General features: G+C 32.6%; 6 protein-coding genes and 1 pseudogene across 7 annotated transcripts; 4 read left to right on the top strand and 3 right to left on the bottom strand.

The window, feature by feature from the left end:
- Nucleotides 1-739: 739 nt before the first annotated feature.
- LOC123921156 lies at nt 740-2,206 on the top strand (annotated as a pseudogene).
- Nucleotides 2,207-3,751: 1,545 nt separating this feature from the next.
- On the top strand, nt 3,752-4,279 carry LOC123921155 (cell wall / vacuolar inhibitor of fructosidase 1-like). The gene has a single exon (XM_045973573.1). The coding sequence runs from the start codon at nt 3,752-3,754 to the stop codon at nt 4,277-4,279; it is 528 nt and encodes a 175-aa protein (XP_045829529.1).
- A 1,244-nt stretch (nt 4,280-5,523) lies between these two features.
- LOC123921154 (cell wall / vacuolar inhibitor of fructosidase 1-like) lies at nt 5,524-6,078 on the bottom strand. The gene has a single exon (XM_045973572.1). It carries the CDS (start codon nt 6,049-6,051, stop codon nt 5,524-5,526), a length of 528 nt encoding a protein of 175 aa, XP_045829528.1. The 5' UTR covers nt 6,052-6,078.
- Nucleotides 6,079-8,911: 2,833 nt separating this feature from the next.
- Nucleotides 8,912-10,710, top strand: LOC123921153 (glutamic acid-rich protein-like). The gene is made up of 2 exons (XM_045973571.1): nt 8,912-9,465; nt 10,131-10,710. The coding sequence occupies exons 1-2, from the start codon at nt 8,965-8,967 to the stop codon at nt 10,347-10,349; spliced, it is 720 nt and encodes a 239-aa protein (XP_045829527.1). The 5' UTR covers nt 8,912-8,964; the 3' UTR covers nt 10,350-10,710.
- A 2,631-nt stretch (nt 10,711-13,341) lies between these two features.
- On the top strand, nt 13,342-20,365 carry LOC123921152 (protein REDUCED WALL ACETYLATION 2). Of its 2 annotated transcripts, none has more exons than XM_045973569.1 (16): nt 13,342-13,911; nt 14,041-14,132; nt 14,644-14,793; nt 14,879-14,935; nt 15,027-15,099; nt 16,012-16,170; nt 16,364-16,513; nt 16,603-16,858; nt 16,941-17,062; nt 17,384-17,470; nt 17,565-17,653; nt 17,745-17,807; nt 18,030-18,086; nt 18,774-18,870; nt 18,945-19,103; nt 19,783-20,365. In XM_045973569.1, exons 1-16 carry the CDS (start codon nt 13,879-13,881, stop codon nt 19,786-19,788), a joined length of 1,650 nt encoding a protein of 549 aa, XP_045829525.1. In that variant the 5' UTR covers nt 13,342-13,878; the 3' UTR covers nt 19,789-20,365. The 2 variants fall into 2 exon arrangements, with proteins under 2 accessions (XP_045829525.1, XP_045829526.1); XM_045973570.1 differs by having other exon boundaries at nt 13,406-13,911; nt 14,647-14,793.
- Nucleotides 20,366-21,438: 1,073 nt separating this feature from the next.
- On the bottom strand, nt 21,439-22,408 carry LOC123921151. Its single transcript, XM_045973568.1, has one exon. It carries the CDS (start codon nt 22,083-22,085, stop codon nt 21,627-21,629), a length of 459 nt encoding a protein of 152 aa, XP_045829524.1. The 5' UTR covers nt 22,086-22,408; the 3' UTR covers nt 21,439-21,626.
- A 3,013-nt stretch (nt 22,409-25,421) lies between these two features.
- Nucleotides 25,422-27,413, bottom strand: LOC123921150 (desiccation-related protein PCC13-62-like). Its single transcript, XM_045973567.1, has 3 exons — nt 27,079-27,413; nt 26,292-26,517; nt 25,422-25,977 (listed from the first exon to the last, which is right to left on the bottom strand). Exons 1-3 carry the CDS (start codon nt 27,381-27,383, stop codon nt 25,594-25,596), a joined length of 915 nt encoding a protein of 304 aa, XP_045829523.1. The 5' UTR covers nt 27,384-27,413; the 3' UTR covers nt 25,422-25,593.
- Between the last annotated feature and the right edge of the window lie 263 nt (nt 27,414-27,676).

The following is a 27,676-nucleotide window of genomic DNA, read 5'->3' as shown; positions in this document are numbered from 1 at the left end:
TACAAAATAATCATTAAAAAAAAAAAATACACATTGAGTTCACAGCACTAACTAAAACTATGTACATATAACTTCAAATGCTTGATTTAGTGGAAGCAGATCTTGAATCCAAAGGTTCCGAGTTAGAGCCAAGACTTGCCTTAGACTGGGAATCATCTTTTCACCCTAAATTTCTCTTATTAACCAAACAAAACAAAAAAAACCAAGGGACGTGGATAATCATTTTTGTGAGAACCGAAACAACTAATTTTTTTTTATAGATATCAAAAATAAAATTTTATAATAAAAATATGGCAAATGCTAAATAATGTCCCCGGGCACTCTTTAAGCCCTTAAATAGTAAGTTTTTTATAGAATTTTTATGGAAATGTGTAAAGTTAACGCATTGGAAATTGGAGTGTTTAATTTTTTGAATAAAAAATTTCTTTTAATGGAATGCTTAAAGAGTGCCCGGGAGCACTCGTTAGCAAGATCCTAAAAATATATATTTAACTCTGAAAAATATTATTCATAGGCCGACTTAGTAGGCGTAATATGAGTACGTTGAATCATCGCTTAACCATAAATCTGCTTCACTAGGGAACGTTAATTCGCTTCCACAGCATTATTTTCCTCTTCAAAAGTGAGAGGTTCCGCCGCCTATATTGAATGTTGAATATTCAATATTGAATATTCTTACAACATGCACCATTTAGTGATAAATGTAAACTTAATAGTTAAGTTTAGAAGCCTATAAAAGACACATGTATTACTATTCATTCAATCCTCTTGTAAAGTTTGAAGCTAGTTGAAGCACAGAAGCAGAGTCAAGAAACGAGGAAGGCGCATGGAGAAGGAAATGAGGTATTTGCCTCATGAATTGATCATTCAAATCCTCCTTAGGTTACCAGTGAAGTCTCTTATACGTTTCAAGTGTATTTCTAAGTCATGGTTTTCTCTTATCTCTCATCCCAACTTTGGAAATTCACATTTTCAACTTTCCGCTACACAAACTCGTCGAATTTTGTGCATACCAAATTCACCTACTAAAATTCTATCCATAGATTTTGAATCATCGCTTAACAATGATTTTATAGATTTTGAATCATCGCTTCTTAACAATGATTTTGCTTTGCTGAACCCAAATTTTTCTCTTGTTTCTCTTCAAATTAAAGGTTCATGCAGAGGGTTTATGTTTGCGCGGTTCTTCAAACTTGTACCTATGGAATCCATCCACTGGAGTTCATAGACAAATACCTTTGTCTCCTTTTGATTACGAGTTAAAAGGCTATTATTTTGGTCACCTATACGGTTTTGGTTATGACCAGTCAAGAGATGATTACTTGGTGGTTTCAATGTCTTGTGATCCAACCTATGATAGTAATTCATCACATTTGGAGTTTTTCTCATTGCGAGATAATACATGGAAAGAAATTGAGGGAACCCAATTCCCTTATATGAATGCCTCTAGTCATCCGTATCCTAAAGTAGGGCCACTTTTTAACGGGGCTATTCATTGGTTGGCTAGACGTTGTGATTTACAGGTGTATGTTATTGTTGCATTTGATTTAATGGAAAGAAAACTTTTTGAGATGCCTTTTCCAGATGATGACAACATACCTACACATTGTGATTTATGGGTATTTGGAGAATTTCTCAGTATATTGGCTAATGATTATAATAATAATATGATTGAAATATGGGTGATGAAAGAATACAAAGTGCATTCATCTTGGACTAAGACTCTTGTTCTTCCGGTCTTTCATTCCTTTGATCTTATATACTCTACCAAAAATGGTGAATTTATTGGAGTAGAAGGTGATCTTGGATTGGTGAAGTATAATGATAAAGGAAAGTGGTTAGGATATTGCTCCTATCATAGAAATCCACGTGTGTCCCAAGAGGTTATGTATACAGAGTCTCTACTTTCACTCCCCGGTGACGGTGATCAAATTTAAGATGACACAAACAAGAAAAATGAGGTTGTGAAATATTCTCTCATTCACCATTTTGTTCTCTATTTTCAGTGGACTCTATTAACTTTCATTATTGTATTTTCAAATCAGAAAAGAAAAGAAAGAAAAATAGTGAGTCATTTTCCCTGCTTCATTTGCAGAGTTGTATATCAGTAAGAAATACTCTTGAGATAAGCTTAAATATACACTTCTAGAGTGGGTGTATTGTGTAGGCTTTATACTATTATTTAATCAAAATTTAACAAAGTAGAAGAAACAATGTTTAAATTAATTTGTCATCTTTCATTTTTATCTTTTTCATCCCTTTATTTTATTAATTCCTATATTTTTACATCCTTTTCTTTTGTCATTTTCTCTGATTTGATAAAATGATGAATGTGAGTGATTCACTTCACTAGATAAGAATTGTCAGAATAAGAAAGAAAACATTTTGTTTTTTCTATTTTTTATTTTAGTTTAATTTAATGATTTGATTTTAATTAGCCACGTCTATATATAATGAGCAGTTGTTAGTGATCCAGGCCCTTGAACTTAAAGTCATTAAATCCTACTGCAATTAACAGAATTGTGTATAGTGTAACACAAAGGACCAGGATTTCCAGATTATACGTAGTTTCACATTGTACTAAATTTTAGTCATCAATTTTAAATCTGACGGCGCTCCATTTTATACTAAAAACAATCTCAGTCATTAATTTAAAATCGGACGGCTCAGATCACATATTGCGTCCTGCAGGAAATCCACTTTGTTCTTTTAACTTGTGCAGAAGCATTTGTTTTATAAAAAAAAAAAAAAGTTTGATTTTGTGTACAACTTTGTTATTAGTGTCTAATTTTTTTATATATTGATTATTGAATAAACTACCCATAATTCTTTTAAGGTTGTAATCTAGAAGGAAAAAAAACTTTTTAAGGGCTTGTTTCTAGATGAATTTTATATTATAGCAACAATAGAGTGACATTGTGATGCAATTCGATACGTTGTATGTTTATATTAATGCGAGTTTCATGTATGCTAGATTAGGATTTTAAAAGACTTCGTAAAAATTTGTAAAAAAAAAAAAAAGACTTCGTAAAAATGCATAGACTTTTAAGTCTTTTTAAAAGACGGGTGGTCAATGATGACATTTTTGTTTTATAAGCATGGTCAATGACATTAATGTGTCTAGTTTTTTTGGGTTTATTTTCTTGAAGGCGGTGGTCAATGATATTTTTGGGCTTTAATAACCTTAATTTGTATTTTTGTTTACTTTTTACATAAATTAATAAAATAATGAATTTTTTTTTTTGCATTAGCCCTTTAGTTCTCAGGATAAGGGGCATCGATACTCCAGTGGTCAGTCGTGAGGTTAGAAAAGTCTGACCAAGCAAGAATAATTTCCACCTGAATCGAACTCGGATTCTCCCGAATGATCCATCCTAATGGGCTCATTAATCATCTGAGCTCAATGTCATTGATGAATAAGATTAATAATGAATTTATGATTAATAAGATTAATTATCTCACTAGCAAGTCATTGGTGAGTCAATATGTACTAAACTTAGTCAACAGTGTAGAGCGTACGCAACTTTAGTCAACTTTAGGAAAGTCTAAAGATATATTTAACTTTTTTTAATGACAAAATGATATTATAAATATTGGAGATAAGACTAAAATGAATGCAAAGCACAATTTCATGCCAAATTAACGAAACAAAAAGTAAGCAAATTCCTATTATAAAAAGGTCACACCAATTTGTTCCATTTCATCCATTCCTCTTTTGATCTTACAAACTTGTGTTGTTTTCTCATTCTAAATGACAATGTTAAAGCCAATATCATTTCTCATTCTCATTGTGTGCACTAATTTTGTTGTAATTGAGTGCAGAACTATCCAACCAAATGATGAAAATTTGATACAACAAATATGCAAAAAGACTCCAAATTATGCACTTTGCATTCAGTACCTTCATTCTGACCCTAAAGCTCCTTCAGCAGATGTTAGAGGTTTAGCACTAATCATGGTTAATGTAATGAAGAACAAAGCAAACATTGCTATAAACAAAATCCATCAACTTATTGGAAAGAGTCCTCCTGATCAAAAGGAGGCACTCGATAATTGCGCAGATAATTACAATGCAATTGTGGTAGCAGATATTCCAGAAGCCACTGAAGCTTTGCTAAAAGGAAACCCAAAATTTGCAGAAGATGGTGCAAATGATGCTGTTGTTGAGGCTAGAGGTTGTGAGAATGGTTTCAAAGGGAAATCACCACTCACTGCTGAAAACAATGCTATGCGTGATGCATCTGCCATAACAGCAGCTATTGTTAGAAATTTGTTATAAATGTTTTATTATGTAATTTACATTTAGTAAATTATTAATAAAAAAATTGTACCATGGTGTTTTATTATGTAATTTACATTTAGTAAATTATTAATAAAAAAATTATTAATAGCAATTTGCTTCTTCTGTTTAAGAATCTTCTGTGGCCGCCTTGAATTCAAAGTCATTAAATCCTACGACTATTAATTAACTTGTGCATGGTGTGTAAGGATCTTCTACATTGTTATCGAATATCGGTGGCAGATTTTGGCCATGACGGATATCAGTGGTGGATTTTGGTCTCTTCGATATGGTGGGATTTTGGCTCTCCACCATGGACACCATCGACAATATTGTCCTTACTTGGTGACTGTTGGAATTTGCCTTGAGAATTGATGTAAGAACATTGGTTTTGAAGCTGCAGAAAACTGGTTTTGGGCTGAAGCTAGCGTGGAACGCAGCACCTGTTGCATGGCGCACAATGCTGTTGCATTGTTGGGTTGGTTTCTCTGTTGGCTGCGTGGCGCGCAGCTCTGCAGTATATATACTGCTGTTTCATTTTCTGCAGCCGCCAGAGAGAGAAAGTGAGCACGACGAGAGAGAAAGAAAAGGGGTTTTGAAGGGGGTTCTTCACCAACATCAATCTAGGGTTTAAGAGGTTTCTCTTGGTCATTTTCTCTAGGGTTGGGAACTCATTCTTTCATCTTGCAAACACTTATTGTTTGAATCTCTTGGTCACAGGGAGAGGGGAAAATCTATTTCTTGCAACTCTTTCATAGTTTTAGCTTTTGTGTTTAATTGCTCATCCATTAAGTCAAAAGTTGTGGACATTTTCATTTCTTCTGTTTAGATTTATTTTAGGCAAAAGTCAATACGGTGTCATTTGATTAAGCCATGGAAAAGGATACAGATTCATATAACAAACACATATTTATAAACTAAAATGATTTCAACCTCTTATCATATATCGGACGACACACATCAGTTACAGCACCTGTAAAAAATCCAAATCCATAGAAAAGGGGTAGGCCAAATGGTGGAGAGGGTTAAAGCATAAACTTCTATAGTTGGGTTTGTATAGTTTGGATTAATTTATAACCTTTTTGATAAGGTTTATGACAGCAGTGTGTTATGACTATGTTAGTGTCAGAATAGGAAGGAGTATAACTAATATCTCAAAAAGAAAGAACAGAGTATGATCTAATATCAATTTTTATTAATTTCTTAAATGTAAATTACATAATGAAACAATTTTAGTACACTAACTACAGCAATAATCTAACAATAGCTGATGTTATTACAGATACATCATGCATAGCATTGTTTTCAGCAGTGAGTGGTGATTTCCCTGAGAAACCATTCTCACAGCTATTGGCCTCATTAGCAGCATCATTTGCACCTTGTTCTGCAAATTTGGGGTTTCCTTTTTGCAAAGCTTCAATAGCTGATGGAATATCAGCTACCACAATTGCATTGTATTTCGAAGCACATGAATTGAGTGTGGCCTTTTGATCAGGAGGACTCTTTCCAATAAGTTGATGGATTTTGTTTATAGCAATGTTTGCTTTGTTTTTCATTACATTAACCATGATTAGTGCTAAACCAGTGACATCTGCTGAAGGAGCTTTAGGGTCAGAATTAAGGTACTGAATGCAAAGTGCATAATTTGGTGTCTTTTTGCATGTTTGTTGTATCAGATTGGCATCATTTGGTTGGATAGTTCTGCACTCAGTTACAACAAAAGTTGTGCAAACAATGAGAATGAGAAATGCCAATGGCTTCAACATTGTCATGTTTTTTAGAATGAGGAAACAACACAAGTTTGTAAGATCAAGAGAGGGATGGATGGAACAAGAAATTTGTGCTAAAAAATGAAAGCTGGTGTGACCATTTTATAGTAGGAATCCGCTTACTTTTTTCTTCTTTAATTGGGCCTAAAATTTTGCTTTTAGTCAAAAATTTTGCTTTTAGTCAAAGCTTATCTCTAAGGGTCCGTTTGATCTGCAAAATGTAAATACTGGACAGAACAGTACAGGATAGTACAAGATAGAACAGCACAGGACAAACGTTTAAGGTATTGAACAAACTTTGTGTTATACAATGTTTGGTGGACAAAAGGTTATTTTGGTATTTTATATAACTTGTGCTGAGGACAAAAAGTTGTCCCATGGTTCTGTGGAGGACAAGAATTTCAATTTTTGTCCTGTCCCTTGGCTGCCAGTTTGTCCAGTACCAGAAACAGTTTTAAAATCAAACACAGTACAACAGAAGTTGTCCTGTCCAATCCCTTATTTTTCAGCAGATCAAACGCACCCTAATATTTATAACCATTAATTAGTAATATTAATTGGTCAATTTATCATTAAAAAAAATTGGCAGATCACTTGATGTCAGAACTGACTCTGAATCAAATTAAGCGATCATGTTGACCAAACAATGGTGGTAAAAACAAATGTTCTTTGGAAAATGATGTATGATATATAAGTCATTAAAGTTCACGTGTTTATCAAATGTTTTTTGTAATATCAAAATTTGACTAAGAATTATTTTTTTTGGGTGTTCTTTTACAGCAAGAGTTCAACTGCAGAGGTTCCCAAATAATGGAGGTGGATCTCTAGGATCGCTATGTTATATAGGAAATTGATGTTTAAGTATCATTAGGGCATGCACATTTACCAAAGTTGATTGAAAATTAGGGCTTGCCCATTTACAAATGTTCTTTGAAAAATGATGTATGATATAATGTGCCATTAAAGTTCACGTGTTTATCAAATGTTCTTTGTAATATCAAAATTTGACTAGGAATGTATCCAAAAAAAAAAAAAATTGACTAGGAATCAAATGTTATATTGGAAATTGATGTTTAAGTATCATTAGGACTTGCACATTTACCAAAGTTGATTGAAAATATTAAAGATTGAATTGGAAAATAAAAATGACAATTAATAAATGAAAGAGTCTAAAGAATCATTGGAAAGCAAACTGTGAAAGAGTATGACTCTGTTTGATAAAATATAACGGAAACTGTTAAACTAGTTTATAGTTGATGAACTTATAGCAAATAAGCTTTTGTAGTATTTGGTAAAATTAACGGTTAAAATAGTCTATAAGTACAAAATGGCATAAAAAACATATGTTTAATTAATATTTAATTTTTTTCAAATAAGATGACAAAGGTAAAATTGAAAGAAAAATGGTAAGCTATAAGCTCATCTACTTGAAACAACCTTTAAAACATAAACTATAAGCTTGTAAAATAAGCTATAATATAAACTCTTTTAAAAAACGTTTACCAAATAAGATGTTTTTTTGGTTCATATATAACCTTATAAGAGCATCTCCAATAAGGGTATCTAAGAGAGTTTCATAGACTAATGATACGGTACCTTAACTTTTTTATCATTGCAGTTACATGACGTGGCACAGAGGGTATCAAAATCGATGATACCGGTACCTTAAATAAGGTACCGTATCATCAATTAAATGTTATTATTATTTTTATTTTTTGTATATAAATCCAATTTAATAGCTTCCATATATGTCAAAACATTATTATTTGTCATTAATATATGATACTCAAAAGGTGGTATCACAATTGGAGTAAAATATGTACGAGTTGCATAAATATTACATGACATTGTAGGACCACTTGTTAATAATATATGATACCCAACGTGATATCACCATTGGAGATGCTCTAAACTATAATTCCCTTCAATCCGTTTTTTTTTGGTACAATCCCTTCAATCCTTTTTATCTGAAACAAAAGTGGAATTTTTTTTTTTGTCATTTTGATAAAAAGTTTTGACCAATTTTCAAATGTTTTAAATATTTAATTTCACATACACTCCTATTTATTATGAGAGAGAATATTAAAAATACTTCATTCGGTCATTATTATAAGCAAATTTGACTTTTTTGTTACATTGGAATATCGATGTATTTGGTCCATAATATGGACTACATACGTCACTTTTTCAATGTACCAAAAAAGTCAAATTTGATTATAATAGTGATAGGAGGAAGTAAGATTTAATTATATATTTGGCCTCTTACGTTAAAAGGTATCAATTTAAACTCTTATATTTCTACTATTTACATTAGTTAATTTTTTCCGTATATTTTTCTACTAACACCGTTTGAAGTAGATACGAGTACCAAACCAAATACTCCGAATGTAGTTTAGGTTTTTTTTTGGCTTAATTAGTCTATTGGTCCCTTAAAGACATTTTAGGTTTCACATTGGTCCCTTAAAGAAAAGAAAGGTCCGGATTGGTCCCTTAAAAAAAAAAGACCCGGATTGGTCCCTTAAAGACATATATGTTTGCCATATTGGTCATTTCCGTTAAATTTTAACTCCAAATATAACAAAAAATTCCAATTGTTAAAATTTTAAAAAATTAATAAGGTTTTTGGTGGATCACTTAGACTTAACGACATCCACAATTCAGTCAACTAAAACTAACGTTTTTTGTGAAAAATTGACGAAAAGGACCAATGTGAAAAACGGATACCATTGTGAAACCTAAAATGTCTTTAAGGGACCAATAGACTAAGTTTTTTTTTTTACTTACTTAAAAGAAAACCGTAACACGAGTAGCACGTGTGACAGTTAAAACGAGAGTAGCGGGAGCCGCAGTGAGTAATCACACTATCTTCATTGTACTACCAACACCGTCCGATTGAATAACACGTCATCGATCCGCATGAATTCGTGTTTCAACGGCTCCGATCATGTTTGCAGAGTAACTGTAGAAACGAAGAGAAGAAGAGTGTTCTTCTCTATTCTCCAAGTGCTCGATTTCCGATCGATTTATCATTCTTCAATGAACATAGAATCTCAATTATTTCTGAATTTCAAGATGAAGGTCACGGATGAACCAAAGGAGAAAGTTGATGAAAAAGAGATCATCGTTTTGAGTGAAGATGATGAAGAAGATGAATCCGACGATGAAGTAGACGGCGGAGATGACGACGGTGATGAGGATGACGATGGTGATGACGACGATCAAGATGGAGACGATGATGATGATGAAGATGAAGAGGAGGATGACGACGATGCTCCTGAAGGTGGAAACGACGAAGACGAAGAGGAAGATGAAGAAGAAGAAGAAGAAGAAGCAGGTGATGGTGAGCGTGGTGGTGACCCTAACGATGACGATGACGACGATGATGATGAGAACGATGATGATGAGGAAGAGAACGAGGTAATTGAGTTATATATTTGATTTATGAAATTCCTAATTTGTTGAAATTGTTAATCTGAATTCTAGATTGTTCGTTCACTATTTCTTGTTCGTCAATTTCCTTCATAGATTTAATTTTCCTTTAAATTCGTTTTAATTTTTCAATTTTGAGACTCCTAAATTAGGGTTAGGGTTTTTGTTTCAGCTTTTTCAGTTAATTTGTTAAGAGCTTGCAACTTTCTCAGTCTTGAATAGAATTTCTGATTTAGAATTGTGCAGTATGTTTGCTATATATCTTAGTATGCTTCTAAATTATTAATTCAGCTTCTAAATTATGCTTGGTAGTGGTATAGATCTTAGTTCATCTGAATTTGTTTATTATTAATTGCTAGTATACTTTGAACTTATTAGGATTTTAGACATCAAAGAAATTTTCATTCTATTCATATATAATATCATGAATTCTTTAGTGTTTTGATTTGCTTGTTTGTTTATACCTCTAAGACCTCTAATCTCATTATATAATTGGTCTTCTTTTTGGTAAGCTATAAAATAACGACGTGGGAGTTAAATTGAAACTATCGTGGTACTCAATTGTTGTGCTGCAATCTGTTATCTGTATAATTAAATTTTGCTGTTAGTCTTTTGTTGCATTTGAATTATTCACGAGTATATATTGTTTTTAGGAGGAGGATTTGGGAACAGACTACCTTGTCCGCCCTCTAGGCAACGCTGAAGAGGAGGAAGCGGCTAGTGATTTTGAACCGGAGGAAAATGGTGAGGAGGAAGATGAAGGTGATGATGATGAGAAGGCTGAGGTTCCACCAAAAAGGAAGAGGTCTGATAAAGATGATTCAGATGACGATGATGGTGGAGAAGATGATGAAAGACCCGCTAAAAAATAGAGTTTGGGTCTATTATTTGCTTGAGGACTTAACAAAGTCAACTCTAGGTCAATTAGATCAGCATCTGTCCTTTGAACACTTTTCAGAGAAAAGATGAGTAGTCCATGTATTTGTTTCGTGTTTTATGTATCATTTATCGCACAACATTGTTAGGATTTGTAGTTTTTGTCTGTTGGTACAGGATTGTATGTTGAAACATTTGCTAGGACACAAGTTATTGTTGGTACTTGGTAGATTTCTTCTTTGTACTATTTTCTAGGTCAGCACTCAGCAGTACTTATGTATGCATAATATCTGACCCCTTGAAATTGTTGGTAGATTTCTGGTTTTACATAAGAATGGTTTTTAGAGTCTTGTTGTATTCTTTTGTATGAATTTCCCATTCCATTTACTAGCTGAAGTATATTGTACTTCTGTTTCGGTAAGTTTTATCTACAGATTTGGTTGGTGTTGGATTTGGATTGAAGATCTGCGCTTGATTTGTATTTTACATTACTCACTACCTACAAATGCAAAAAATCAAAGGTCTAACAACAGATTCTTTAATACTCTTCATCTAACTTTCTCTTCATGATTGAATATAATTTGTATGGGTCTCATAAAATCATTGTGTTCAATGAGATCTACTTCTAAATCTAAAGTAGTGGGTGTGAGTCCTGAACCCAATCATATAGCGGGTACTGTAAAGATAAAAGAATATCTTAAAATATTAAAAATAAGAAGAGTTTTTAGCAAACACAACTTGTTACTTTTTTTTAATATGAACTTGTTATTTTTTTACAAATAGCACCCAAATTGAAAAATTGTTGACCAAGAAATAGTATTCATGTGAAGAGTTTGTTTCAATCTCATCAGAAGAAGCTGATGATGACAAACATGAAACAAATACTATATGATAGACAAGCCTACTACGGCTATGTTTGGTAACACAAATAAGCTAGCTTATAGCTTATTATATGAGCTTATAAGCTTGTTTCAAAAAATTTGAGGTGTTTGATAACAAGCTTTTTGTACTAGCTTATAGCTTTTTTCAGATGCTATTTCAAGTAGCATTTGAGCTTATAGCTTATAGCTTTTTACACTTTATTCCATTTTTACCCTTTAATTTAATAACTATCCACTCTAAAAAATAAACTGCCCACTATCAATTATGTAATTTTATATTTAATAACCACTTTAAAAACTAATTTTACCAAACACTTTAATTTCAATAAGCTAGCTTTTTAGCTATCAGCTATAAGCTAGCTTTTCAGCTATCAGCTAGCTTATCAGCTATCAGCTAGCTTATAGCTTATTTTTACCAAACAGACCCTACGAAGCTAGGGAAAAAAAATTATGGAAATTGATGAATGAATTTGGACCGAAGTTAATCCAAATTTATCATTCATTTCCGTAATTTTCTCTCATTCCATAATTTTCTCTCCTTCTAGTTTCCTTCCAATCAAACAAAGTATAAAAGTCCAAGTTAACTTATGGGAGAAATTTAGGATGCAAGTACCACTAACTAACAACAATCAAAGAGGAATATGAAATTACTACCTTATGTCTTTTTCAAAAAAGATAATAATTGGGTATTTGGACTATATTTTTAACTAAATTCACCAATTTTTATTGATTTTTAATTATCTTTTATAAAAATAATCGAATGAAATACTTAAAAGAGTAGTTTCTCCCGCTTCAACTTTTAGGACTCAAGAAAATGTATACATTGTACTAATCAAATGTCACATGACAAGCTTATACTGTAACACTCTAATAAAATTATGGGCAATATTAGTATCATTGGATCAAATACCTTTATTTATATATTCAAATCTAAATATTTACAATTTTTTAGGGTCTGTTTGGTTCAACATAGGGGGAGGGGAGGGGAGGTATTTTAATGAAGTGGAAGGGAGGTGAGGGGAGGGGAGGTGAAATTTGTACTTACACATATGTTTGGTTCAAAAGAAGGAAGGAGAGGGGAGGTGAGATATTTTAATTAGATATATGTTTGGTTCAAGAGGGGGAGGGGGGAGATTTTAAAACTAATTTACTTTTTTATCCTTATAATTTTCATGTAGTCCGACAATTTTATAGCTACTTGGTGTGAATTAACCTATATATCCACAATATTTTCTCAATTTTTATGATTGATCTAACCCAAAAATAATATTTATAAGTTTAAATTACCTATAAATATATTTAAAAGAATTTTTTGATAATTATTAAAAAAAAACCTTGTACTGATACTAATATTGTACAAAAAAAAGTAATATTTATTTATAAGTATAAAGATCTTGTACTAATACTAATATTGTAAAAAAAAAAAAAACTCTTGTATTATAAGTTATAACGTAACAAACTTAATGATATTTTAAAAAATATAATAGTCCATATAAATACTAATATGATGCGGGTACATAGTAAGTAACAACGTTGATTTTCTATATAAAAAAAATAATAACGTTGATTCAAAAAATTATATGAACTTTTTACAAGATAACAATGTAATACAAAAAAAATTAGCACAACAGTTTATGAATATAAAAAGACATGCGTAACAATCAAAAAAAGTTTGAAAAAAAAATATTAGAACTAAAAAATGGATAATTTTGGCATTTTAAAATAATTATGAGGACAATTATGTCAAAATAATTAAAATGGTAATGATATGTTTCTCCTTCCCTCCCCTCCCCTCCAAATCCCCCCAATTTGGGGGGAAGCAAAAATTGGGATTTGGAGGTATTTTGCTCACCTCCTCTCACCTCCCCTCCCCTCCTAAAAATTAAACCAAACACAATTAATTTAAAATATCCCCTCACCTCCCCTCCCCTCCCCTCCCCTCCCCTCCAAAACCCCCGAACCAAACATACCTTTAAAGTTAAATATTCGCAATCGTGTGTAAGTGTTTGATAGTGGTTGAAATTTGTGGTCTATTTGGAAAGAAAAAGAGATAAAAAGAAATCTTATTTCCACTAAACCAAACGTTTCCTACCAAAAAAATTACCTTTTGAAAATTTTCTAAAACTTACGAATTTATTTTGACAAATTAAATGAAAAGAAAAGATTAATGGGTAGTTGGGTGTGGGCCACGCGGGGAACGAACTCTAAACATGGGAACGAATGGTAGTGTCGGTGATGAATGATGATGATACTCATAGATAATTAGTGGAACTCAGATCAGATCAGATAGTAATTAATTATTATAACTTGAATTCAAATTTACAGAAATCAATGCGTGTTGTCGGTTGCAACACAAGTCAAAATCCTCTTCTTAATTCAACACCGATAATATTACTCCGACGTCACATTTTTTAATTGTAGCGACTGAGTTAGTTGTACTTCCATTGCACTCGCCATTTTCCATACACAAGATTCTCTTCATTCTCAATTTCTCATCACATTATCGTTTTCGCAAATCTAGGGTTTCACATTTCTCCTCCACTAGATCTAGCCGTAGATCACCGTCAAATAACCATCCTCATCGAATGCCGCTTCAATTCCTTTGAATTCGTCTTCATCGGAACTCTTTTCTGATATTTGCAAAATGAATATCGTCAGTCCTGTTACTCCCGGTCAGGTTCGTCTCCGGTTACTTCTCTCAGATCTTGCTCTGTTTCGTCTTAATTAACCGATTGTTACTTTATTCTGCTTATCGCATCACCGAATTCGACGAGTTTGTACTGATTTTGTATGATGATGTTTGCAGGTCTCGTTCTTGCTCGGGATCATTCCGGTGATTATAGCATGGATATATTCCGAGATGTTGGAGTATCGGAAAAATACTTTAATTTCCAAAGCGTAAGTTGGATCGATTTGATTATTCTCTTGCACCGTTAATTTTAAGTTGTTTCGGTTGATTGATGGTGGAATTTTTTTTGTGCTGTATTATCCGTTGAGGAGTTAAGTAGTTAGACACTTCATGAGATGATTAGCATTGCGTGTATTTTACTATAACTGCCTCTTTTAATTGTTACCATGATAGATATATGATGGATGGCTATAATTATGCAACTTTGTTTTGTTTTGTTTTGTTTTTTTTCCTTTTTTAAACTACATATTTCACAATTGAAATTTTAATAGTATGATAGTTCTAAATTGCGGTCTGCAACATGCTATTGAGGCCGCAATATATAGCGTTTTTAGAGGTCTCTGCAGCAGTTCAATATGATTATCAGCCAATTAAGTGGTAAAGTCTTTTAGGTAGAGAAATTTCTTGTTGGACTGTTTACTTTCTATCCATTGTGTAAAGAATGGAAGGTGTTAAGAATTTGTTGCTAGTATTTCTTATGGAAGTTATTCTATATTCTAGTAGGCATTCGGACATAAACTTGGTTGAAGTGGGCAGTGGTGTTGTTATTAAAGATGAAGAGGAAGCAGTTTTATTGGAGGGAGGAGGTAAACAGCCAGCTTCCCCAACTACAAAAACTCGAAGCTCAACTGCCTCACCATCAATTATCCGGTAGTGATTCATGTAGCTATTTTTTTTGCTTGCATATACTCTGTATTTGCTTAAATGAAGACTTACGTACTTTGCCGTTCTTCAGATTCCTCTTGTTGGATGAACATTTCCTTATTGAAAACCGTTTGACACTTAGAGCCATGTAAGTGAACCATTTTATTTATATGACAATATATTTACACGTGTGGATCAAACTACTAATTTCCACTTCCTTCACTCTTTCTCTGTTATAGGTCTGAATTCGGTCTTCTTTTGGCTTACTACTATTTGTGCGATCGCACAGATTTCTTTGGCTCATCAAAAAAGGTTAATAATTTTACCATGTTACTTCCGTTTTGTTTTTTTCTTCGATGTCTAGAGCTAATCACATGATTGAATAGTCACCTCTGTAAGCAAATATTGCAACATGACATTTTAGCTCGATCCCAACTGTTATCTTCATTATGTTTCAACATACTTGCATGTTTTTTTATTGTAGCACTTCATATTTCTTTCATTTGGGTAATCATTGATAGACACCCACCTATGGTTTGCCTATGTTTGGTTTTAAACAGTTATGGGGGAAAAGATTTCAGCGCTTATTAAGCCTCTACCATAATACTTCCAAATATTGGATATCCATTTGTTTACTTTATATGGAAAAACAGGTGGTGGAGTGAAGAAAATAATAATTGGTTGCTGTATTTCTCTGACTTTTCATAATCTCCTGCTATTTAAAAATCTACATAGATCTCCCCTGAATTTTCATGGTTTTGGAATACTTGGGTGGCCATTTAAAATTAGGAAAATCTTCAAGGGGGTTGGACCATTTTTCCCAAAGAGTTAACACCCAAAAGATTGAATTCAATCGTTAAGGAGGGGAGGGGGGATAAAAAGAGAAAGGTGTGAGTTACTTGTTGCATTAATACTGGCACAGTTTACCATCTTAGAAGTAAGTTCCCAATGCCTTGTAATGCTCATCAACAACAACAACCAAGCCTTATCCCACTAAGTGATGTCGGCTACATGGATCACACGATGCCATAATGTTCTTTCATATATCACATCTCTATCCAACTCATTGTAATTTGTAATAATCATAGGCTAGCAAAATTTAGTATTCTACAATGCATGCTTTATCCACAAAAGCATCAGTATTTATTTGAAAAACATGTTTTTCATGCGCCTTTCAAGCATTACTGATATGATGTTTTTCTTGATGATCATCTGTTTTTGCAGAGTTACAATAGGGATCTATTCATCTTCCTCTATTTTCTCCTCATCATAGTTTCAGCAATAACTTCATTTACAATACATCATGACAAGTCACCATTTTCTGGGAAATCCATACTTTACTTAAATAGGCATCAGACTGAAGAATGGAAAGGCTGGATGCAGGTTGGTCATTTTTTCAATTCATATTTCTGAGGTAGTCTCTTTGTTAGTAGTATCTTTTATGATGGAAATACTTTCAGATCCAAGTATTCTATAAAGGAAGCACCATTCAGTTTTGGCCTAGATTTCTTTCATCATATATTCCTGATTATTCAACTCTGATGAGACTAACAATCTACATTTGACATTGACACAGGTATTGTTTTTGATGTACCATTACTTTGCTGCATCTGAAATCTACAATGCAATTCGTTTGTTCATTGCTGCATATGTTTGGATGACTGGATTTGGAAACTTCTCATATTATTATATTCGTAAAGATTTTAGCATGGCAAGATTTGCTCAGGTAAACCAATTCCCAGAACTATAGATTGTTGACATTCACATTCGGTCTGTACTGACTGTAACATCTTCCTTCTTTTTCTGGTGGAACAGATGATGTGGCGGCTTAATTTCTTGGTATTGTTCTGTTGTGTTGTACTTAACAACAGTTACATGTTATACTACATCTGCCCCATGCACACTCTTTTCACTCTTATGGTTTATGGGGCACTCGGTATTTTCCACAAGTACAATGAGATTGGGTCAGTCATTGCTGCAAAAATTATTGCTTGCTTCTTGGTTGTTATTTTTGTATGGGAGATACCTGGAGTATTTGAATGGGTTTGGAGTCCATTTACTTTCCTGCTAGGTTAGTAACATTTTTTATGTTTCGGTGCACACCTGAAAGGACAGCAGATCATGCTGATATGAATATCTTTTTGGACTTGCAGGTTATACTGATCCTGATCCATCTAAATCACATTTTTCCCGCTTGCATGAGTGGCATTTTCGCTCAGGGCTTGATCGCTATATTTGGATAATTGGAATGATATATGCTTATTATCATCCAACTGTGAGTTTCTCATTTTATATTTTTGAAATAGCTAATACAAATCTAACAATCACCTCCATCCTCTCTGTGATTGAGTGATGATTTTCAAGTGACAGAAATATGGTCCGGTTGGCATGATCTTCTAGCTTATAGGAGTTTCTCAATTAAATAAAATTAGATTACGAGGAACTGTTTAAAAAATTCATAGTTATTGCATGATTCTTAATATATATTTTTTCCTCAAGTTTTTCTTAAGAATTTTATCCAAACTGTCTCTATATACATTTTATGTCTCTTTTCCTTTGAGTTCAGTGTGTTAGTAACTATGACATGATATAATAGGTTGAACGGTGGATGGAAAAATTGGAGGAAACAGAAATTAAACGCAGAATATCAATCAAAGCTTCTGTTGTGCTAATATCTTCAGTGGTATGATATTTTATGTGGTATTGTTATTATACCAGTCCACTTCAATTTGTACCGCATTATTTGTGTGGCCCTGACTGTTTGAGTTTATTTCCAGATGGGTTATTTATGGTTTGAGCATATATACAAGCTGGACAAAGTTACTTATAACAAATACCATCCTTATACCTCGTGGATTCCTATAACGTATGCCTATTTTTTCTTGATATATCTTTCTTTGGGCCTTATTCAAGACCTTTTCTTCTGGTGATTAATGTGTCATTTATTTATTTAACAGGGTTTACATATGCTTGCGCAATATTACACAAAGTTTTCGTAGCTATTCGCTGACCCTTTTTGCGTAAGTTGTCTTTGTAAACAACAACTTTTATTAATCTCTCTCACTCTCTGTCTGCTCCTATCCTTTACGCATACATTTAAAAATGCACACTGACATGTATTCATACTTAATGCGATCATTTGTGCTACATACTGTCAAGTATATATGCATTGAATTGTGGTAACTTCACTTGTTTAAGGTTATTTACTGTGAACTAATTTCCTAATGATTCTTCGCTTCTAGGTGGCTTGGGAAGGTTACCCTGGAGACTTACATATCCCAGATTCATATTTGGTTAAGGTATTCAGAAGCTGATTTCTTGCTTGTAGCTTTTGCTGGTGCTTTTTTTTATGGTGAACTTTTTGCTAGTAATTCATATTTATCTTGATAGAGTTGAGGGGGTGTTTGGTTCCCAATTAGATGCCTAACGATATTAGATTCCTACGCATGAAATACCTGAATCCAGGATATTAGGGCACATAGAACTCGCATGTTTGGCATGGCATCATATAAATTCATAAATTCATTTATGTGTTTGTTTGGTTAGGCCTTTCGATGTCATGTTACTTTAAATTCTTTGTTTCTTTTTTGACATTTAACTTTGAATTTCTAGAAACACTATTTCCCAATTTGTATGTATAAAAAATATAAATATTACTGAAAAATAATTTCAATTATAGTATCAATTTACCGTAGCATAAAATTATTAAATATTTTCTAGTATCATATTCATAGTCATACCAATAAAATAATGCTTTGTTGTACATATGGGATGAATCAGGAAGTTACGCATCAAAACTCTCATCTTTTCTGTTAATCTTTTTATGTCTTAATGTCAAAAGGGGGCAATCCTTGACAAACATGGGTGCGTAGTTACATGCACAAAAGCATTTATGTGTGCATGCATGATGCAACTTGTGAGTGTAATTTTTTCTTTATTTATCATAGTCAAATAATTTATCTTTCCCTGTCATCGGTTGATTTCAGATCAGGCATTCCAGATGGTCAACCCAAATTGTTACTTTCCCTGATCCCAGACTACCCAATGTTGAACTTCATGCTTACTACTTCCATATATGTTGCAGTAAGTAAACACCACCGTTGAATTTAAATTCTTTATATTGATTATTCTGGTTTTAACATTCTACTTGCCTGCAGATCTCCTATAGGCTCTTTCAGCTGACCAATACACTGAAAAATGCATTTGTGCCTGGCAAAGATGACAAGCGTCTGATTCACAACCTAATTACCGGGACAACAATCTCAGTTGTTTTATATACCTTATCCTTTGTCTTCCTTATGATACCCGAAGTCTTTGTAAGTGTTATTACACTGACTTGATATGATCTGACTCGGTTGATATCCTTGCGTCCATCCAAGTCATTTTCTGTCTACTATGTTAAGTTGATGATACGTCATATTTGTGCACGTACACAGCATAGCGTGTAAGCGAATTCATGTGTGAAAATCACATAAGACACAGAGATATGGTTTTTCTTGGAATTTAGGTTGGGTCTAACTTAATCATACAAAACTGGCTTGTAAGGTGAGGGGTGCCCAAACTTTATAAACACTACATAGGCCATATCTCTAGGCAATGTGGACTAAATCCACCCTTTCACACCCAACACAATGAAGGTGTTGGTGGCTGCAATGAAGGAAACCTAAATGCCGCAATTAGGTGGCAACCACAATGATATCCTTGCATCCATCCATGTGCACTACCCACAGCTCCAAGCTGGAGCACTGATACCCATCCATAACAAGAGAGATTCCCTCTTATCCCTTCCTCTTATTTGTATATACAGCACAGCCTAATCCTCTGCTAGCTAACTAAGAGGGATACCTATCAGAAAGCTGTATGCATGCATGCCCTATAAATAAATTGCGAACATATACAGTAAATGAAATGCAGCCCACTTATGTACAATAAATTGAATTTTATATTTGCATCTTGTTGCATTATGCATCTATCTAAATACTCCTAAATTTGCAGGTTTGAGTATTTAAACATGTATAGTAGAGGTTGCAAGCTTGTGCCAGTTTCCGATGGACAATGAAGAAAGCTGTGCAACTGATGCAATTGGTTTGTCATATCAAATATTTCCCAAAAGATGTAAGTCTTCACACTCCCCTACCACCTACCAAAAACATCTACAAAAGGAGGGACCCTTTCCTTCTAATAGGCTAGTTACTGCAATTTAGAGAGTTGGAAGTTGTATAGAATATAGTTGAGAAGAGGGCGGTGGATGGCATGCCTTTTATTAGTTATGCAACCTCATTCTTTTTGTTAGTGTTGTAAAATAATAACACTTGTAATATCATTTGCCATTTATGTCAAATAGTGGGTACCATTTTTAGACTTGCTTGTGGTAGACTGTTTACCAAAAGAGCTAACAAGAGTTTGTTTGGGAGTAAAGAGGGAAAGGGTGGGGAAGACTTTGGAGGAAAGGCGAGGAGTGGAAAGGACATAATTCTTCACTTTTTTGGGAGTGTTACCATATATAAGGGGTGAGATAAAATACATGAGTATTTTTGTTGTAGAGATTATCATAAAGAGAAATAATGAATTCGAAAATGAATAATGCTAGCAACACATTCTTTAACAAACACACTCCAACACACTCTCTTTTATTGGTTGAAATTCACATGGGTCCCATAAAAAAATGTGGACCCATATAACTTTTATGGGACCCATATAAATTTTAACCAATAAAAGAGAGTGTGTTAGAGTGTGTTTGTTATTGGAGTGTGTTGCTAGCACTCCTCTTCGAAAATTTATTCAAAATCCTCTAACCAACGCAGTTTTTGAATTCCCAATATTAGAGGGTTTTAATATAATGAAACTAAAATAAAGTCTGAAACAAGGTAAGGACTAAGGAGACACTTATTACCTTTGCTTCCCGTTACTAATTTTTTATGTTTAAAGCCCCTTCCATTTTGAACTATGTCCCTTGAGCTGATAATTTCATGGGCAAAAGCTCATGCCATTTATTATACCAAGTCTATTATTTACCAAGTGCAGTAGAAAATGTATTCTAAGGAAATTCTAGTGTATGTGTATGTTATAAACTTATTAATTGTGTGAACTTGTTTTGTTGAGCATAACAACTATATAATGATTTTATTTTACTAGCTATATCATGTTTTACTATATACCTGTTTGCATAGGTTTACATGAATTTAGAGTCGGGTTAAAAAATTGTCCGTGGTCAAAATTTGTTGCAGAACGACTCCCTGTCAAAGATAAAAGGGAAATTCTTCATTAGATAGTAAAAATATTAGTAGTTCCACTTCCAACTCTATGTTTGAAATTTGAATGCACCTACTATTGGCTAGTAAACATCATTTATTACTTCTATTTTTGGCTATAATTTCACTTTAAGATGAGTAAATCGAAGTGGAGTGTCCATTTTATTTTTTCATTTTAAAAAGAATAGAAAAGAAAATGTGTGAAAAAGCATGATGCATTTCCCGTCCCCTTGAGCTTTATTACTTTGATTTTATTTTTTGCCATCAACGTATTTAGGGTCTCCATCGCAAATTCTCCTTTCAAACAGAATTACGGCTCTTGATGACCCTTGATGCCATGCATAAGAAATACACACATGACACATCGCTTCTAAGAAGATTACGTGAACAATTAGGAAAGAGGACAATAAAAAGTTTATTAGGCATATTCTATACGAAACAAATATTGCTTAGCATATTCTTTTTCTGGTACCTCTTATGGTTACCAATTTTCATTAAACTACAAGCAAATAGTAAAAAAAAAATATATACAAGTGCATCACATCAAGCATAATCTGATATGAATAATCATCATAATCAGATTTTGCACTAATTAATTACAATTTGTTCTTCCTTGCCTTCAAGTTTCCCAGCTTGAAACAATGACACTGGAAAAGACATGGACAAACCAACTAAAGACTTGAAGGTGATGAAGGATCCCCCCTTAACTGGTTTAACATAAATCTCGTTCAAAGTGAACCAAACCAAGAAATCTCTAGCCTTAACACCAGTAAGATTCTTGATCTTGTTTGGCTCAACATAAGCAGTTACCACTGAATCATAGCAAACAAGTATATTATCAAACTTGCTTTCCATCTTCTTCCCAAGCTTGAGCCAAACAAAACCTATTTCCTTCACATGACCACATTCCTCAATGTCTTGTTGTATGGATAATAATCCATCTGGTAGACCTTTTTCTGCAAGCAATAAAGAAAACTTCTCCCTACAAACTTTGTCACCATAATACACCTCTGCTTTGGATTTCAACTCTTCGGTTACCGAAGGCATTGTTGTGCTTTGTGTATTCAAAGAAAGGTTTTTTGTGTTGGTGGTGTTTATTGGGAGAACTAGGACATTAAAACAGTGGATAAATTTTGAAGTTTTAAGCACTTTGGCTAAATTGAGCTTTTATAAACACCTTAAAATACATATATGAGACCGACCAATTTGTGTGTAACTAATATTTTATGTTGGGACCAAACAGTTCAAGGTTCTTCTTTTCTTACCAAACAGTCTAGAGATATGTTTAAGAGGTGGGGGGTGGATTTTAACTTTTATCAAGCCTATTTATATGGAAAATGTTTTATAATAATCTATCTTTTTATGTCATCTATTTTATTATATATCCTTGGGATATTGGAATATTTATAAGTATCTAGGTTTTGTTTTACGTTTTCTTTTTTCGACAGTTGTTTTAAGAAAGTTGATGAGCATATTCTATCATTTTCTTTTATTTCTAATTAAGTAGTTTAATGATTAGATTCACATATTTTAAATAAAAAAAATGAAAAATCTGAGATTTATATTCTGATCACTCTAACTAGTAATAGACCCGTGTTATCGCACGGATCATAACGTTACGGATTATTTATTTTAAGTTAGACTTTGATAAGTTGACATTAGAAAATCAATGAAATTATATATTGATGAATTCATTAAGTAATATGATTATTTAAAATATGATTGAATAACAAAAAAAGTATTGTAACATATCAATACGAATTACGTCATGGACACAAAATAATGTCAATATAAAGTAAAAATACGAATCATTCATTTGGTTACATAATATGAAATTAGGTATGAAATGAAAGTTACATTCGCACAACATTGTTGATCAACATATAATTAGACATGATTAAATTACAACTTAGACTTCAAGAAACAGTTGAAAGTTGAACTGATTTACAACTTATAGTTGTATAATTATTGAACAATTGAAATGGAAAATTTGAACTGGTAACTTCAACATTTAGGTAGTACAGATGAAAAAACATTTTGAAATTAAGTTACAATCTTGAAAACTTGACCGACATTTGAATCAAATCGATTGAATTAAATCCGAATCCTATCTCCTAATTTGATACCGTTGTCAAAGCAAAAATTTTGGATTTTTTGTAGCTATCAACTGAGCTACACATTTTTAAATTTTTTTCATAAAGGACAATGGTAACATCATGCTTTCATATATACCGGATATTTTTAAGCCTATTTTATGTCGGTAAGAAACGGCAAATATTTTGCACAAAAACATAAAAGACAGAGATTTGAAATGAATACGTAATGTATGGCGGCGGTGGGCAGTAAGTGGTATAAAGAAAGGTATAGGTCTGTTAGAGTTTTTTTGGGGGGGGGGGGGGGGGGGGGGGGGGTTAAAGGTATATTAGAGTTTTTTATTTAAATAACCTATAATAATATTAATCTTTTATGCGAGTTTAACTCAGTTGGTAGAAATATTGTATTACGTATATACGGATCAAGATTTGAAATGCAGACATTCATTTATTCACCTTAAAAACATAGAAACCAATAAATGTGTTTTGACTAAAGTTAGTTCAAATAAATTCATTTGTTTCTGTGTTTTTCTCTATTCCCATTTTCTTTCTCTCAAACTAAATACACCCTTAAGGACCAAAATCACTAATAAAAATTTTTTTTAATACATTCAAGGATTAATACAATTACGAATTACATATATGAGAACTAAAATGCTGGTTTGCTTCTTCTTTTTTTTGGTAAAAGCTAACATATGTCCTTAAATAACTTAATATAGAAATATTGTTTTTAAAATTTGTACATATTCAACTTTTTAAAAGTTAAAATGTTACTTAGTCAAAAAAATAAATTAAAATATTATATTTTCAATATAAAAATTTTATTTTTAGATTCTTTAACACGAGCACACGTTAGCCAATTTTTTTTATTTAACTAAGGGGACGTTTGTTTCACGGTATAAAAAGTTAAATACAGGAATAAGTTTCCTAGGAATATCTATCCCAGGAATAAATTTCCTCAAAAGGTGTTTGGGTAGAATTGTTAGTTACCAGGAATCTTTATTTTACATTCTTAAAAATAATTAATATATTTTATTTTTAATATATATATTGACAGTTATATTTTTTTAAAAGGTGATATCATGTGTAAGTTAGTGGGGGTACCCACTATTTTTACACTAACCGCTCAAATTACTTGGGAATAAAAGTTTCCCACCTCAATTAGGGGGGATTAGAAAGCAAGGAACCATAGACAAAAATGATTTCCCGGGCATAATTATTTCCCAGGAACAATTTTTATTTCCATTGTAACAAACATGAGAATTATTATTTCCATCTTAAGATTCCCAGAAATATATTTATAATCTCTGAAACAAACGCCCCTAAAAGAAATGTGTGTGGTAGCAAGCCAGATGCCACCGCTCATTTTTTGGATTGTCATATTACATTGGTTTTCCAAATGGAGGAAGTGGTTTGGTGTAGTCATTACATTAGTCTTAATCTCAGACGCTGGACAAGTTTATGGTACAAGACAAAAGTTTCACAAAATTGTACTATGCTAGAGCTAGACTGTTTAATAAAAAGGTCAAATGACCTAAATTAAAAGCTATTAGATTTGATCTAGTGATGAGATATTTGAGTTTCATCATCAACTCTATTGTAAATAAAAAAAAGTTGATCTGTTGTGCATAACTATATTTTTTTTCAATTGTAGCAGATCTTGATCTAGAAATTGTTGAATATGTTGTTGTTGACGTTTGTTGGAAGTTCAACATTGTTTAGGTTTCCGTGCAGTTAAGTGTATAGATATGAGGGGTAACCTCACCTTTTGAGCTAGCTTTTGGGGATGAGATCCAAACATATTTAACATGGTATCATAGTCGGGTTAAAGACTGCAATGTGCGCATTTGACTTAGGACCACGCTAGGCGTGAGGGTGGGTGTTGGATATGTTCTTGTTGAGGTTTGTTGGAAGTCCCACATTGCTTAGGTTCTCGGGTGGTTAATTGTATAAATATGTGAGGGGTAAACCCTTTTAGCTAGCTTTTGGGACGAGATCCAATCATATTTAACAGAAATTATGGCATCAATTGGTTAGCCAAGTGTGAAGTAGGTTTTTGACTTGCTTTCAAAGTTTGAAATCATTGTCCTATTGTCTTAATTTCCCATTGTGGGGAGGGATAAGTGTCTTTCTTTGTTTTATTTTCCATTGATGATAAAAAAAGAAAGTAGTTAAGTTGGTATATCTCAATTTGCAATTTTAGTTTGAGAGTGTAATTATTTTTTTCACACCCGCACACACACATTTATAATTCAAAGCAAGGTAATTCTCTTACGAAAAAAAATAAATAATATAAACAATAGTGATATTAATAACTATTTTATTATTGTATCACATGAGATTTGAATTGTTGATGTTACAAACTCTCACACCTTATTTTTATTGTCTTGAACATTTATTACTGTATAACACAATGGAGTAATTTTTTAAGCCATATGATAAAGAGATTACAATATTGATTATTATGTTGGAGTAGTATGTAAGTAAGATCTGGCTATACAACCATCTGCTCCCTTAGGAAAGAACTGACCAGGGACATGTTCATCTCCACTACCATACCCTATCCTTAATACTTCCTCTGGAGTCCTTGAATATGAAAGTGAATTATTGTCACCAGCAACCACATTTCCTGAAACTTTGCCCTCAGCACCTAGATATATAGGGATCTCTAGACCCTCATCTTTTGTGCCATTCTTTCCAAGCTCATTCCTAAGAATTGAAATTCGATTTGTAAATTCTTCGACAGTTATTGTGTACGGCAATACCTTTTTCTCTTTGATTTCGTATAACAATGTTCGAATAACTGCATCTTGTCCCGACTCTATTCCCAAAAGGCTTGCAGCAAGCTACACATAATAAGAAAAAAAAATCATCTCTAATTCTATCTCAAATGTTAGAGATTTTTAAATTACTAACTTATTTTATTTCTTGTTAATTTTATTTTAATAGTGATACTATTTTAAAATTATGATAATGACTACAATTTTGAACGTGATTAACCAGATACTGCAAGTGTAGAAAAATGGATGTTGATAAAACATTTGTCTAAAAATAATTGACATTTCCACTTTTATTATATGTATGTATAAGAAAACACCCACTTCCTTCACGATTATAAAGGATGAATAAATTTAGATAAGTTAATTAGGCCTTAATTTACCTTCTTAGACACATAATCTTGCAATTCAGGAATAGCTCCAACATATCCGGTAAGACCAACGTAAGGAATTACATAGCTTGCAAGCAGATAGTTGATGGAATTGGCATAAGCATCAAAAGGTGGATACAAAGGTTTATCAAATGCACTATTTATCACTTGTGCAAATGCTTCTTTGCTTATATTTAACAATGGTCTAGGAAAACCTCTTACTGTGCTCTTTATGGCCCTGCACAATGAGATTAATGAAACTATATACTTTGCAACTATATATTATTTTACCTTATGAGACAAATTAATTGGACCAAAAACTATCAAATTACTTGTTATTTGGTTTAAAATGAGATATTTAATTCATGACCAATGCTATTTGTAGTGAAAATCTTAGAATTGGATATTGAGCTTAACTTATCCATATAAAACCGGTGTGATAATTACTCTCACTTATACATACATTATATACCGATGTGAGACTTTTTAACACACCGCCTCGCGTCCAGCATTGTTCGGCTTGTAAGGTGTGTTAAGAAGATTCACATCGGTTGCGAGATGGTCTGAATTTTTTTTTTCTTTCTAGATCTAGATTTCTCTAGTTAATTTAAACTTTTGTAGTACTTTCTCCGATCTCATATATAAACAAAACTTATTTTTTAAGGTTCGTTGAATAACGGACATATCTAGGCTATAGTATGAATCAGATATGTAAGTTATTCAATAAACCGAAACTTTTTTTTTTATTTATATACGATACTAGAGGAAGTATACTTGCACTTTAGAAACTAAAGAGAACCTTATATGTCCAACTTCCTGCAAACAAAATTGTATGATGATGTCTCTAGTGAGGTTGTCCAAAAGGGCCAATTGGGCTCCTATGGGAGGGGGTCCTCCTTCTGCTAATTCTGGTTCAAGAACATCCAATCCATAACCATAAACACTATTACAGAAGAATTCTGCCTCTAAAAACTCTAAATTTAGGGGGAATTCTAAAAGATCTACATCAGATTTTGGGATTTTATTATTATTGATGCTAGAAGAGTAGGTGATTGTTATGTGGGAGGATAGTAAAAAAACAATCAATGAAATGTTAAGCCACATGTTTTTAGGATCTATTTAACTTGTATATGTGATGAATTATAGGATGATGCATATATATATATATATATATATATATATATATATATATATATATATATATATATATATATATATAACCAAGTTATAGGAGAGTTTGATTATTTTGCCCATTTATTCGTAGTCATCATTATAAGTTGGTTTAAAAAATTAAATTCATAATAATGGTCATTCATGTAGTTTGGTCCCTTTAGATTATCATAAAGATGAATACGCAAAGTTCTGGCATATACATCACGACTCATACCATTTTTTTT

The sequence above is a fragment of the Trifolium pratense genome, linkage group LG4 (genome assembly GCF_020283565.1).
Source record: "Trifolium pratense cultivar HEN17-A07 linkage group LG4, ARS_RC_1.1, whole genome shotgun sequence".
Lineage (NCBI taxonomy): Eukaryota > Viridiplantae > Streptophyta > Magnoliopsida > Fabales > Fabaceae > Trifolium > Trifolium pratense.
The sequence above is the reverse complement of the archived record's forward strand: the minus strand, read 5'-3'. Positions and strand labels throughout refer to the sequence as shown.